The sequence below is a fragment of the Bidens hawaiensis genome, unplaced genomic scaffold (assembly GCF_021521415.1).
Source record: "Bidens hawaiensis isolate Kalapana, Puna unplaced genomic scaffold, B.hawaiensis_p1.1 tig00043456_1, whole genome shotgun sequence".
Classification (NCBI taxonomy): Eukaryota; Viridiplantae; Streptophyta; class Magnoliopsida; order Asterales; family Asteraceae; genus Bidens; species Bidens hawaiensis.
Window position 1 is genome coordinate 9,604 of NW_027497700.1, and position 15,260 is coordinate 24,863.

Genomic DNA, 15,260 nt, shown 5'->3' on the forward strand with positions numbered 1-15,260 from the left:
GTTTTTTTAATTTGTGGATATCTATTCATTTACATGACCTGTGCATTATCACTTGATGGATTATTTATGTTTTACTTGTTTTATAATGGAAATAAGTTCTAACTGAGAATAAAGCATCTTTTCAATCCACACAACCAACTATGCCCCAAAACTTGTCTTGCAAACACTTGACGGGTGTTCGTAGGTCGTTTATCCTTTGGTTGATGTTTACGACATACATGTTCATTGCTTTACGTGTGATTGTTGATGTGTGCGCGCGTTTAAAAGAATATAAAAACAAGTTCATTCGCCATCAAAACAAACAAAATTAAATCTATTTAAAAGTCATGATGTGTTGGGGCAAATTATTAAAATTGTTGTTAACAGAATACCAATACACATATATAAACGACTTGAAATATGTGTCGTCACTCCCAACTAACGAGTTGACAACAACCACTTTATTATATACTTAGGACTTGTTTTCTTGTGTCATTATCACTCCCCAAACTAACCTTGTTAGTTTCTGGCAAAAGGTGTCATTCTTCAAAGTTGAGTAGTAAAATAAAAATTTTGTTTAAACCACTTCAGATGAGTTGCAGTTTTTCCATTGAACGTTTCTACCACCCATTGGTATCCTCAACCGTCATCTTCACTCCTTTTCACCCCGAAACAAGCCACCACCACTTGTTCAAGTTTATCCAGCGACCTTACCACACTTCCGACAGATACCCATAAAAGCTACAACTCTCCGAAAACACATGGGTTTATGCCCTTAGCAAACACTTGTTTATCTCCTTATCAATTAGGGCTTTCAAAAACCATCTTATGCAGTTAATTTCGATGTTCAGTTTTTTATTAGTATTACCTCCAAAATAATACTTATGAGTGACATAATAAAAAAATGAAAGTAAATTTGTTACAGAAGCAATAATCCACAAAATAAAAATTAGACTCCGTCGTTTGGAATCTATTAGGGATTGCCGCCCCTTAGAACCATGATAACAGTGGGCGCTTCCCCTTAGGCTACTTGTAATGACAGGACTATAAAATAGGACGATTTACGCTATGTAGCTTCCATTCAGCAAAGAATAAGTTTTTTTTATAGGTGTAAGGGTGTTGTAACCCCATGTATATATTATACCCACAACCTATCCTACTATATATTAAAACTATTGAGTTTGCTGTCACATGCCCATTTCCTATTGGTCTATTTTCTATGTTTCCAATTTTATCAATTACTTCTCTAATTTTGTTGACAATAAAATAATTCAAAAAGAATATTAATTACTAGACATTCCATGTATACTAAGCATTCTTAGAATTTCTTAATATATTTAAATAAACCAAAACTAAGTTATTATATTTTATCAATATTAATTATCTTTCCTTTATAACCAACGACAAAATTAATGCAGGTCTGTTTTATTTTTCAAATTGATTATTATAATTCTAATTGCAATTTCAAGTGGCCTAAAGAAAAAAACCGTCTCTTTAGTTTCCTTCTCCCTCTATTCCGATTACCCAAACTGGAACAAATCCTTAATCGGCAACAATCGTATATCCACCGCCTGCCACGATGCACGAAATCCTCAGTCGGCCACAGTCGTTTGACTTTGCAATAGTCTTCATCTGTAATCGTTTTGAGACTTTGAGTTTGTATATTTTGTATCTCCTAAAGATTTTTTTTTTTTGGCAGAATCTTACATTTTTTGCATCTGCTATCAGTGTCGAATTTCAACCGAATCGGGTTTACCAGGTATATTATGTTTATCCAATCGATATCATCTTCCGTTCTCATTGATTTTTGGTGTATCTAATTGATTTTCAATATACTGCTTTTCGAGACGTCTCGCATCCTAGCAAGCAAAAACCCATATGATATTTCAAATGTATCAGGTTTTTTTTAATGCAATTGAGTTTTCGTGTGTTTAGGTTTTGACATCAATTGGTTAAGCCATATGGCAATGATAAGGTAATTGTTTAATTTATTGAATATGAAAATGGAAGTTACCACATATGATACTAAGATAATTGTTTTATATTTGAAATTGAAATTCAATTCAAATTGCAAGTTCAATACCATCAAGTGTGCTTCTAGCACCACCCGCTACCATGGAATGCATTAATTTTGTTGGAATTGCTGTTAGGAAAGTAAAATTTTGAGATAATGCTAAGCGGGTATGCTTTCATATGCTTATAATTCATATTCTTTTCAATTCTTTAAATTTTTTAATAATTGTGGTAATGGTTTTCTACTTGCTTATTAGGTGATGGAAGTACTTATGAGTTATGTCAATGCAGAAATCTCTAAACCTTTACAAGGAAACAATAAGATTCTTCCAAAGTCAAAAGCTTTTTTAGGTGATGAGAGTACTTGTGGTTCTGGTTCCTTTTGTTGGCACCACTCATAACCTTCTAGAGGAAACAGTAACATTCTTTCAAAGTTAGTATTTTTAGGCTTACACTGCAAGATGAAAGGTAATAAAGTCACATGATCATTTACATATACTTTTCATGCAAAGTTTTGGTTCATGTATATTTATGTTTGCTCAATTATAATGTTTTTGTTTTACAGATTCTTCAGTATTTCAATATGCTTTGGTGATAAAGGTTCATTCAGCTCTATTTTGACTTTGGAAAGTCAAACACCTTATATCTGGTGCTTATCACAATGAATATTGGACACGTTTTTTTATTAGCTTTCATGAAATATGATCTGACCATACTAATTATTTTGTAAATTATCTCAGATTTGGAGCAAAAAAGTACACTATAATTTGCCCACAAAGTCAAAACTTGTGCAATTCCTTTATGTAATTAAGTTGATGTTGGTAGACGCCCAAATTTACAAGCGCGTGTAGGAAATTTTGACACATGTTGCTATAAGAAAATGGTAACGGGTAAGCAGTGACAAATGCTAGGAAGGATTGCCAAGATTGTCTAGGAAATATGGGATGCAACCGGATCATGTGATATTTTAGCGAATGTTGAGGCTAACAGTGGCAAAAGGCTATATAGAATTGTTCATCAATAGGTACATAATTGCTTGACTATATCTAAAATGTTGTATCATTTTTGCCAGGAGTCATCTTTGACCGGTAGAGTCTTAACATGATTTTGTTTATGTAATAAAACTAATACTTATATGTGTATTTTATTTTGTTTTGTGTATACTTTAATTTAATTAGCTATTTAATATAATTTGATTTAACACATTTCCAATTTATTAGCTTATTAATTCAATTTGATTTATTGCTACCAAATTTTCAAATGAGTTTGCTAATTTTTCTTGATCAAAATTTTTTATGTTGACTTAGTAATTCAAATTTTGAAAGTTAAATTATCATTTATTATGTTGACTTAGTAATTCAAATTTTGAAAATTAAATTATCATATTACTATATGGGTAACAAGGTAACTAATTATCATCATAAATATTAGTAATTTAATTTAACACAATCACATTTTATTAGCATTTTAATTTTATTTATGTTTCCTATTTTTGAGTTGAGTTTTCTATTTTTCTTAATCATAATTTATTATGTTGATTAGTAATTAAATTATTGAAAGCTTGAAATTATTTACTTCCTAAATTTGAGTCATATGTCTAATGACATGAAATTCCAAACATTAATGTTTTCAGTGCAAATTATTTTCACAAACATTTTTTTTCTTTGTTTTTAAAAGTCAAATGACACAGTTTAGTTTTGAGTCATCACCGATGTATATGCGGCCCGACCCTCTGATTCTTATTTTCTTTGACTGGTTGGGATTGGCGAATATTTTTACGCGAGCTATGTAGATTAAATGTAGTAGTTGGAAGATATAAATACGTTGGAAATGATTGTTGATAAGTTCAGTGGAAGTTCCATAGTAAATAATATATATCCAGTAAATAGGTCAAACATTGATGTCAAAGTCAAACTTTGTTACTTTGCAATTTATTTAAAACAAATGGTCTACTATATCTACTCTAACAATATGAAACTTTGCAATTCATGGTGATACCATGTATTCCTCACTTACAGTAACTCAAAAGATATAACTGTCTTTTTTTTAGTTTTATTACAAGTTACTTTTCTATTTTCGGTAGTTTAGTTTATAAACTAATAACTAAATATGATACGAGTCGAGATTGTTTTAAAAGGCTTTTAGATTTAATAAGAGTTAGCTTGTCAAATTGTGTTTTAAGTTTCAGGTAAACCAAATAGATAAAAAATATTGATTACAAACTTTTCAGCTTTTTTTCCGAATAACATACAAAGTTAATTTATGAATTTCGACTATTAAGATTTTCTGAAATTTTATAGGGTTCACTATTACAACTAAAGAACAAGGGTGCAATTTTCATTTGTGTTAATGATCTAATTTTCATGAACTGTTCCCTAAATATTTTGTATTGCATATTTTTTTTATGTATATTTTTTTCTCTTAATATTTCAAGATGTGCTTTTTAAAGGGTATTTTGGGCATATTGAATTATTTTGTGTAAATGAACACAATTCATGTTTTTCAAAATTACAAATTTAGAAGAGTGACAAAAATTTTGAAGCCATATTTAAGCTCGACAAGTTAGTTTTATGGTTTTACCCTAATGTCAAAAGTTTTGATCTTTTTATTCTTGTCATTTTAATTTGTATTTTTATTAATAAAACTTTTGACATTAGGTTAGTTTTTAGTTTTATGGTTTTACCCTTTGTTACCATGACCTTTGTTACAAATATTTTTTCTAATTCTTTTTTTATCCTTGTCATTTAATATGGATTTTGTATTTGTCAAATGTACGAGTGTGGGTAATTCTTGGGGTTTGTGTTTATTGGATTGGTAATTTCAAGTGGTCAAACTTAGTCAAAACTGTAGTCATGGTAACAAAGGTCAAAAGTTTTGATCTTTTTGTGTTTTCATCACTGTAGATTTTAGAATTGGTGCAAATTATAAAAGATTGTTATTGTGTTTTATTATAGTAATTTTTTTTACCATAGATTAGTAAAACTACATCAAGGGTATTTTAGACAAATCATCGATGTCGATGTTAATGACGCACATAGAACTTGTGTACGGCCATATCAAACTAATAGTTGAGTTTAAAGATTGTCATCTATTAATTGCCTTTTGACACCATGATAATGAACTTTTGACAATTCTCACTTGTTTGACTGAACAAATTCATTTGCAAGATGGTTAGAAGTTGTCTTCTTTTTATTCTTTTATGTATTCATCGGTTTTTGTATAATGTATATTGGCAGGTACGCTACTCATATATGTAATTGCAGTAAAATTGATATGGTTAATGTTGTTGTAGAGTCAACGGTGACCGTACATTGACCGCATGTGATCACTGCCAGGTCGGTATTCCCGCTAACCATGTCGTAACCAATCTCCGTCTTCCCGGTGCGATAGATCACGGTCCCACGGTTGTGAGTACTTACCTTCTCCCAAGAGAAAGCATCACTTGAGGACCTGAGGTATGTGTTTTAAAGATCCTATATTTTTTGTTTGGATGTAAATAGGAATATTGAGTTTTTTAGTATTTATAATTTTCAGTTATTTGGTTTATTTAACCAAGAGGGAAATGGTATAGTATAGAAAGGCCGTATACGCCTCCCTTGGCCATAGAGGGGTCAATGAGCCATAGTCAAAGTCCCGTCAAAGACATGTGTTCCCCACACAATAATGACTTGAGGAGCTCAAGCCAAAGCCCTACAGAGCGAAGCTACCACCAATAGGTCAAAGCTCACGTACAGACAGAATCCGAAGCGTTGTTCCTCATGACTACCCGAGAGGCAAGCCATATAGGGATGTTTAGGTTAGCCCCTGAGTCGACACCCGAGTGACGAAAGGGGTGTTTTGTTTTTAGATTTTGCATGTTTTTGGCTTTTGTTCTCGTGTTGGTAGTTGTTTTGGTACTTTTTAACCCTAATTTATTATGGGTGGGCAACTGTTAATGTTTTTGACTTGTATTAGTATCTTTTTTGGAGTTTGATTTGTGTTTCATCTTGAAATTATGTAGATGCCATAATAAGTTTTCCAAGCACCTCGATCCTACTTTGATACAACAAAATTCTCTTTTTTATGTAAGTGATTGCTATCAATCTTTTATTATTACAAAAGGCAATGTAACAAGAAATTAAATGCAAACAAGGTGCACTTAGTTATTTAAAACTTTTATATTATCTTTATATAATCAAGTAGTATTTGGTGTTAGAAACTCAAATTGATATATTAAAACGTAACATTTAAAAGAAATTGATATTGTTAGATATCTTTATATCTTATGGAGGTCAAGAATGTTGTATTTTTAGTTATAAAATTTATTCATATAATATTATAAGGAATAAATAACAAACATATATAAAATTTATTAAACTAATATTAATCCTTAAACCATTATGCAAAGAGTCAATAATCTCATCCATACACACATTAATAAATTTGGGAAACTAAACACAAATAAAAGATCTTTATATTCATTAATTAAAAATAAAATATTATATGTCCAAAAGATATGGGATGGTCGTGGTGATAAGTGGAGAAGACGGTATTCCCAAGCTACTGAAGATTTCTAGGATGTTTAGTTTTTGAGGAGACTACAATATCATTGGATTTGATGATATAACAAATCTTAAAGCAATATTGTATTAGAGATTGTATAAATTGCAATGAGTTTAGTTATGTAATTAATAATAATTCTAGAAATAAATAAATAATTCTGCATAGAAATAAATAATTATGTATTCAAATGTATAATCATATATGTTTAGCTGACGAATTACTAATTTCCACCCGTGTAGTACACGGGTTAATAACCTAGTTTTAATAATATTACAACAAATGGCGACAAAAACTGGTCGCCTCCCCCACAAATCACCTGGTGGCGGTGTTCCAACTCTTTGTCGCTCCTTTTCGCCTCCATTTATCGCCCGGTACGCATAGTCTAACAAACTAAAGCAAACATGCCTTGGGTACATCCGTGTTTAATAGTTTATTATGATTACATCTTAACCTCTTCATAGTGAAAGACCTGAAACCAATCAATAAACTTACAGTAATCTTCAGATCAATTCAGTCACAGAGGTTCAAACACGCAAACAATCAGAACCTCACTCGTTTCCAGATTTAGTTTCCGTTCATAAGACTCAACGTTTTGACTCCATTACCATTTCAAAGCTCTTCAATTCAACACTAAAATCATATTCCAATACCGCCAATTTCAATTCAGCACTGGAAACATTTAATTACATGACAAACAATCGGATTTATATTAACAAACACACGTGTTACAGTTACTTAATTAAGCTAATTAGAACTGAACAGTTAGGGTTAGGGTTAGGTGTAGTGTACAAAATGATGGAGTCTGGTGTCCACGTGTTGGTTTATACATTAACTGTTGCGGTTGATCGGTTGTGTAAGGTTGGGGAGATTAAAACCGGTAGAGAATTAGTTCAACACGCTATGCGTATGAGCGGTGAAGTTAAACCGAGTGTCGGTCGTGTTGCCGAAGATGGGAGTTTATCGAGTTGGATTTGGTTTTACGGTTAATGGAGGAAGTAGTGGAACGGAATGTGGAGACGTATAAGTTATTGATCGATGGGTATTTAAGCGGTGGGCGGGTTGGCGATGCTGAGAGGTTGGTAATCGAGATGTGTGATAAGGGTTTAAAGGTGGAGATGTATTTATGGAATTTGATTATTGGAAAGTATTGTGAGTTAGGGAAAATGGAGTGCACGTTCCAGGTGTTCGATGAAATGTCTGAGAGAGGGGTGGTTTGTCGGAATGATGAGACGTGCAGGATTTTGGTTAGTGGGATATGTGGGGTTGGGGAGATGGAGTTGGCGAAGGAAGGGTGTGGATTTGGGTTGTGGGGTTTTCGGTGATTTGGTTAAGGGGTGGTGTAAGAAGGGGGGGTTTGGTGACGCGGTTGGGTTGCTTTTGACGATGGAGAGGAAAGGGTTGTTTGGTGATGTGGGGTTGTATGAGATGGTTGTTGCGGGTTTATGTGAGTCGGGTTGTGTTGAAGAGGCGACGAGGCTTTTGAGCTTTGTGGTGAAATGTGGTGGTGCCACTGAATTTATCACTAATCTAGTGAAGGATCCAAAATAAATACCTGCAGGATCATAAAGAGCAGCTGAAAACGATGACGAGTATTGCTGCAACGCATCTACTGGCATTTGTGTCATTTACTTTTGGCACTAAATACGGGTGCGCTCGATCGCAAAGGTACTCCTGGATTGATCTGATATTTCTTATAAACCTTGCATATTTGTTTTTAGCAGGATTTGAAGTCATGTCAAAGTTAATAGTATATTAAGACAAATGTTATATAAATTAGAACACATAAATAGGTTGAAGTGTGATGCAACTTGAAATTATGATCCATATTTAGAAGTTCTCTGTATTTAACAAAATTTTGTTACTACCTTCAAAGTATTTTGAATGTGCTAAGACTAGTGGTTTAATTAGAAAATGCATGACACTAACACTTAGGGCTGTAAACGGAACGGACCAAACGGAAGAAATCTTGTCCGTGTTCGTTCTTTAAGCTTTCTTCGGACAAATAGACAGATTACGAAGACTCTACCGAACGAAAATTCGTGTCCGTGTCCGTCCATTAAGGGATTGAGTTCGTTTGTGTCCATTCGTTAATATTGTAAACGGACACTAATGAACAAACGAGCACTGACGGAAAACTAATGAACATTAATGGGTTTTCTTTTAGCATATGTTAGGTTTTCTTGTTAGCGGGTTTTTGATTGATTAGTTTATTATAAAAAATAAACTTTGTTCTTGAAACCTATAGTTTAATTTATCGATCTTTGATTAACTAAAGTGTCATACTGTCACGAGCCATTTGAATGCTTCCGTTCCGGTATCATTTAGTCGGTTGATTAAATATTATTATTTTATATGTTAGTATTATTATTATTATATATATTGTATTCTAGCTTGTGCAGATACACCCCAAACATGAAGATTGGAATCAAAGGAGTCTCGAGTCTTGCAATGAATGAAACTTCTAAAAGATAACATATACTAGTAGTTATTTACACGTGTACCACTGTTTGCTGACTCACCAGTGCTTTATCTCTCCCTGGCCTCCACGTGTCTTCTTCATCACCAAACAACCGACATATTTGCTCCTTATATATAATCCAACGTCACCCTTATGATAATAATTATCACAAACATAACATTGATTTCATTAATTTTCAAAGCAACCTGAAATATATCTGAAATAATAATCATGTCACAAGAGTTAAAAAGAGAGCACAAATTAGTTACCAAAGATCAAGATGTTAAAGATACTACAAGTAGCATGCATGGTGCAGCAGCCGGTGATCAATACAAAGGTCCTTCTCTTGAAGAGATCTCGAAATTAAGAGAAACCGCACAACAAAACTCCATAGATGCCATTAGAGCTGCCGAGGCGAAAGCGAAAGAGATGGCAACACGAACCAGTACTGGGCAGGTCATGACAAAAGGAGCTCTTTTGGGTGCTACTCAAACTGCGGCTGAGAAGGCGGCTAGAGCGTCGGATTACACGGTCATGAAAAGTCAACAAGCAAAAGAAACCCTCTCTTCAGCCGCTCAAACCGCGGCTGAAAAGGCAGCAATGGCAAAAGACTACACTTTAGACAAATCCGGACAAGCGAAAGACGTGGTCGCAGAAAAAACAATCGGCATAACCGCCACAGCGATGGATGCAACCAAAAAGGGTGCTAGCTATGTTGGGGAAAAGGCGGTAGCCGCCAAGGATGTTGCATTAGATACCGGAAAGGCGACTGCAGGGTATGTTGGGAAGGCAGCTGGGGTGGTGAAAGACAAAGCTGTGGTGGCCGGGTGGACCGCTGCTGAGTTTGCTAGTGAGAAAGCGGTCGGTGCTACCGAGACGATGGCGAATGTGGCCTCGGGTGTTGCGGGATTTGCGGGGAACACGGTTGTGGCAACTAAGGATGTTGTGGCTGATGTTGCCAAGAAAACTAAGGATATGGTTGTGGCAACAGAGGAGAGTGCTAAAGCTAGGAAAAAAGCAGAGAAACAAAGGGAATTACAAGCCAAGAATTCAAAGGTGGTAAATTATTATTATTATTATTATTGTCAAATATCTAATCTATTCATCTTTATTTTGATGTTAATTTCAGTATTCTCATAATATTTTCAGTTGTAAATATATAGGGCGAAGGTGAATGGGTTGGTGAAGAGGAGGAAGAAGAAAGTTTTGAATCTCAATCTCAAGGTGGCGGCATGGTGGAGAGCGGTGGGATTGGGGAGACATTGATGGAGATAGGTAGAGTTGGTGAAAGCAAAGAGGAGTTTTAGAGGTTAATGCTGTTTGATGGACATGAATATGCTTTTTTTATTAATTTTTTTTCTTACGGTAGATAAGAAAAATAAAGAAATTTATGTTTTTGTTGGTTTATGTGAGTGGGTGTAAAACGTGATGGGTTCAGGCTGACGGGTTAGCTTGTTGAGATTGTTCGACCCTAACGCAACCCATATATATATTCGTGTTGTGTCGATCCATTTAAATTTATTTCGTCTTCGGGTTGGACACGAACCATATATTTATTCGTGTCGTGTCGACCCATTTAAATTTATTGTGTGTTTGGGTTGGGCTTCGTGTCAACCCATTTTACGTTCATACGTACGTGAGTAATTTCTATTGACTTTTTAATAAATTAAACAAACAGTTACTCTTATTCGTATAAAACTTGCTATTTATAATAAATTAAACAATCAATTACTTTTAATAAAACTTCTTAATATTCGTGATAAATTTAATAGTTTATGATAAGAAATAAATAAAATAACAAACTTAGATTTACATATTTAACTTGATAAGAATAAACGAATAAATTATTAAGAGAACTAGAACTAATATAATGAAATTGCTAAAAGTAAAATTAGATAAAAGTAGAATAAAAAGAAATTAGATTTACTTTTAGTTTTAAAAATTAATAAAAATTAATTGATATATGAAAATTTTAAAATCTAAGTATTTAACTTTAAAATTTAAAACTTCTTCTTTCTTAAATCAAAATATTAACTTCTTTAAATTTATTAAACGGGTGACCAGCTTTTTAAACATGCATGGTTCGTGTTGACCTGTTTAAAATACGTGTCGTTATAACCGATCCAAAACCAGTGTCAGGAAAGCCCTGTTAACACCCGCGGGCCACATCCTCATTAATTTAAAACCATGATGAAAGAGACCATAAACCTTAACTTTTTAAAGATAGCAGACACCATTTAGCTCAACATTCATCTCAGTTTAGTACAAAACCAGTCACATAACGATCTCCTACACTACACCACCGCAATAACACCCCATATTTATTCTTAAATCCGCCTAACCACCTCAACCAAATCAAACCTCTTGTAGATTATACAGTGAGACCTTGAGGCGCAGCAGCCACAGGCACCTTCGGTTTGGGCTTCTCAACCACAATTGCCTGTGTAGTCAACACCATTCCAGCAACCGAAGCCGAGTTCTGCAAAGCACATCTAGTCACCTTAGCAGGATCAATAACTCCAGCTTCCACCAAATTCTCATACTTATCCGCCATTGCATTATAACCCATCTCCCATTCACTCGCCTTCACCTTCTCAACCACCACCTCACCTTCAATCCCAGCGTTTTGAGCTATCAACGAAGCCGGTGCCACCAACGCCTTCTGAATAATATCTGCACCTATCCGCTCATCCGCGTCCTCAAGCTTGTCCTTGATAGCTGGAACCAGTGTTGACAAATGGACATACGCAGCACCGCCACCTGGCACTATACCTTCTTCTATAGCAGCAAATGTTGCGTTTTTAGCATCCTCGATACGAAGCTTACGGTCTTCTAGTTCGGTCTCGGTTGCAGCACCGACTTTTATAACCGCGACACCGCCTGACAGCTTGGCGATCCGCTCGGATAGTTTCTCGGTGTCGTAGACAGAATCTGTTTCAGCTAATTCCTTTTTAATCTGGGCGATTCTAGCCTGGATCTCATATTTTGATGCAGCATCAGCAATGATGGTGGTTGAGTCCTTGCTGACTGTGATCTTTCTAGCTAAACCGAGCTGCTCCACCATGGTGTTTTCGACTAGCAAACCCATGTCACTCGCTTGGTATTCGGCTCCTGTTATTGCAGTTAAAAAACAATTATAATTACCAGAAAATTTAATGTTATTTGTTAGGGGTGGCAAATGTGACCCATTGGGTTGAATGGGTTGTAACAAAATGTACACAATGGGTCAAACTAAAGGAAGAAAATGATTGAAACGAGTCAAAACGGATTGACATTTCTCGATTTTTTTTTATTTTTATTTTTTTTATGGAACGAGAAAAACGGAAGAAACTTTTTAGTACTTTTACTTTTTTTAGTTTTTATTTATATTTCAAGTTATGATTTTTTAATTATTTTTTTTTTGAATTTTTTAATGAGGGGTTTTTGAAATGGGTCAAAATGGGTTGAGATTTCAGAAACCCCTCACTAAAAAATTCAAAAAAAATAATTAAAAAATTATAACCTGAAATATAAATCAAAAACTAAAAAAGTAAAAATACTAAAAAGTTTCCTCCGTTTTTCTCGTTCCATAAAACTAAAAAAAAAATCTCGACAAATGTCAACCTGTTTCAATTATTTTCTTTTTTTTAGTTTGACCCATTCTAACCCATATATACATTTTATTACAACCCATTCATCCCAACGGGTCACATTTGCCACCCCTAGTTACTAGTTTACCATTGATGGAAGTAACATTAAGGTACCTGTCACAATGGCAATGTCTTGAAGAAGGGCTTTTCTTCTTTCACCAAATCCAGGTGCTTTAATGGCAGCGACGTTAATGATACCACGCAATTTGTTCACAACGAGTGTAGCTAAAGCTTCACCGCTAACATCCTCAGCAATAATCAGCAACGGGGCTCTTAATTGGGTGATTTTTTCTAGTAAAGGAATTATGTCTTTAATGGAAGTTATCTTTTGGTCTGTGACCAACACTCTCGCGTTCTCGAATTCAACTAATAGTTTCTCAGAGTTGGTGACAAATTGTGGTGAGATATATCCTCTGTCAATCTGCAACATGATTCGTTAAGATTATCTTCAATATGTTATTGAATTGCGACATTATATATAATAAATGATTATTAACATTTAGCATACCTCCATTCCTTCTTCAACATCAACAGTTGTCTCAAATGAAGACGACGATTCAATGGATAATACACCATCTGGTCCAACCTTGTCGATAGCATCAGCAATCATGGATCCGATAATATCATCATTTCCAGCAGAAATTGATGCAATGGCTTTAAAAAATATCCATCAGAAGATTAGATAATGTACAAGAAACATAATTTGTTACACAAAGAGGTAACTTTTACTCTTTTAGTACCTTTAATATCATCACGGCCTTTAACCGGTCTGGCTCTCTTTTCGAGCTCCTCAATCAAACCAGAAACCGTCTTATCAATACCTTTTTTAACTGAAACCGGGTTAGCACCTGATGTAACACTTAACAGACCAAGTTTGATAATTTCACGAGCTAGAACTGATGCGGTTGTTGTGCCATCGCCAGCTGAGTCATTGGTTTTGCTTGCAACCTGTGCGGTTCGAGTTGTCAAAAGGTTTGAAGATTGATCAATCAAGAAGTAACATTTAGACAACAATAATCAAAATGGTTGCAAGAAGATTAGGTTGAAACCTCTCTGATAAGTGCAGCACCAGCGTTTTCCATGGGACTGGGAAGCTCAATAGCTCTGGCAATTGTAACACCATCATTAACCACCTTGGGTGAACCATATTCATCCAAAACAACATTCCTCCCTACATGTTAGCAATGGCAAATGCATACAGTTAATAAATTACAATAAACTAGAATCCATAATTAGTAAGCAAATTCAATATTCATGCCAACCACAAATCCAAAATTAGTGTCTAATTCTAATACCAAAAGATTTAGAAAATATTCCAACCATTGATCAAAATAAAATTAGTGCCTAAAAACCTAAAGCCTAAGCAAATTTATGTTCATGCCAACCACGGGTGTAAACAAGCTGACCCCGAACTCATCTAGGCTCGAGCTCGGCTCTTTTTGTTTTACAAGAGCTCGAGCTTGGCTCGTTTCAAACTCTTTTTATAAAGCTCCAGCTCGGATAATTAATTATTTATCAATCAAATTATATACATATACAATTTTAATTTTTAAATATGAGTTTATTATGTTTTATATATTTTGAAAAAAAAAAAAAAAAAAACTTCACGAGCCTAAGCTTGGCTTGAGCTCGTGTACGAACCAAAGTTCATCTCAAGATGATCTGTGCAGTGTAAAATTAATACATAGAAGTCCTTCCATAAGAGTTTAAACTTAATAATATATACAATTCTCCCATACAAGGCTCGACCTCTACTTGCAAGACCGACCTGACACCCCGATAGGCCAATTTTTTTTAAAAGAGTTTATATACATATTTATGAAAAGAAAATGTGTATCTTAATATTTAAACCCAACTACTCAACTAACTTTAGGCTAAAAAAAAATTCACGATTCTTGGAGAGGGCTCAGCCTGCTCATCAGGGACTTTTTATCTATCTGATCTCAAGGTGACTTGACTCGTTTACACCGCTACCACTAATCCAAATTAGTCTATAAAAGCCTAAATTTTAAGCAAATTCACTATCCATGCCAACAACTACTCCAAACCTAAACAGCATTTACAACCACTAACCACAAACTAACTAACACAATATAAACAACAATTAATAACTAATACCTCTAGGTCCAAGAGTAAGACCAACAGCATCAGCAAGCTTATCAATCCCGGCCTGCATAGCCGCCCTAGAACTCTGGTCAAACGCGATCTCTTTCGCCGCAGCTCGAACCGCGAACCGGCGGTTTGATTGCTTGGCGGTTCGCAACTGACTAACACCTCCATTTCCATTTCCATTTCTCAAACCACTCTGTGCTCATAACAATAACATAACAGAAACGTTAATATTAATTAACATAAACAGCAGCTGAATATAATAATAATAATAATAATAATAATAATGATACCTGTTTTGGAGTGCGGATGATTGAAGCTGTGGAGATTGCATTAGCAGACGCCATTGGAGTAGTAGGTGTTGATAATAGTTGTGATTGTGATGATAATATTATTATGAATCGAGTTGTTGATGTTTAGAGTGATGTGAACGTGAGGGTGGTTATGTTATAGGTAGGGTTTTAAGAGAAGGAGGTTCGAGAACGTTCGATGATCCCCAGAAGTAGACTCAACACTCACTGGCCTGCCTA

General features: G+C 34.6%; 2 protein-coding genes and 1 pseudogene across 2 annotated transcripts; 2 read left to right on the forward strand and 1 right to left on the reverse strand.

Annotated features, from left to right (window-relative positions):
- The first annotated feature begins 6,813 nt into the window (after nucleotides 1-6,813).
- On the forward strand, nucleotides 6,814-8,082 carry LOC143594290 (pentatricopeptide repeat-containing protein DOT4, chloroplastic-like; annotated as a pseudogene).
- Nucleotides 8,083-9,223: 1,141 nt separating this feature from the next.
- On the forward strand, nucleotides 9,224-10,299 carry LOC143594291 (uncharacterized). Its single transcript, XM_077073631.1, has 2 exons — nucleotides 9,224-10,048; nucleotides 10,156-10,299. The coding sequence occupies exons 1-2, from the start codon at nucleotides 9,224-9,226 to the stop codon at nucleotides 10,297-10,299; spliced, it is 969 nt and encodes a 322-aa protein (XP_076929746.1).
- A 902-nt stretch (nucleotides 10,300-11,201) lies between these two features.
- On the reverse strand, nucleotides 11,202-15,126 carry LOC143594301 (ruBisCO large subunit-binding protein subunit alpha). Its single transcript, XM_077073637.1, has 7 exons — nucleotides 15,024-15,126; nucleotides 14,740-14,926; nucleotides 13,671-13,792; nucleotides 13,362-13,569; nucleotides 13,130-13,275; nucleotides 12,736-13,042; nucleotides 11,202-12,103 (listed from the first exon to the last, which is right to left on the reverse strand). Exons 1-7 carry the CDS (start codon nucleotides 15,075-15,077, stop codon nucleotides 11,364-11,366), a joined length of 1,764 nt encoding a protein of 587 aa, XP_076929752.1. The 5' UTR covers nucleotides 15,078-15,126; the 3' UTR covers nucleotides 11,202-11,363.
- Between the last annotated feature and the right edge of the window lie 134 nt (nucleotides 15,127-15,260).

Coding starts and splice junctions, on each gene's coding strand:
- LOC143594301 (XM_077073637.1), bottom strand. CDS start 15,077: ATGGCGTCTGCTAATGCAATCTCCACAGCTTCAATCATCCGCACTCCA. Junction 14,927..15,023: donor TCATCCGCACTCCAAAACAG/GTATCATTATTA, acceptor TTATGAGCACAG/AGTGGTTTGAGAAATGGAAA. Junction 13,793..14,739: donor TCTTACTCTTGGACCTAGAG/GTATTAGTTATT, acceptor GCTAACATGTAG/GGAGGAATGTTGTTTTGGAT.
- LOC143594291 (XM_077073631.1), top strand. CDS start 9,224: ATGTCACAAGAGTTAAAAAGAGAGCACAAATTAGTTACCAAAGATCAA. Junction 10,049..10,155: donor TACAAGCCAAGAATTCAAAG/GTGGTAAATTAT, acceptor GTAAATATATAG/GGCGAAGGTGAATGGGTTGG.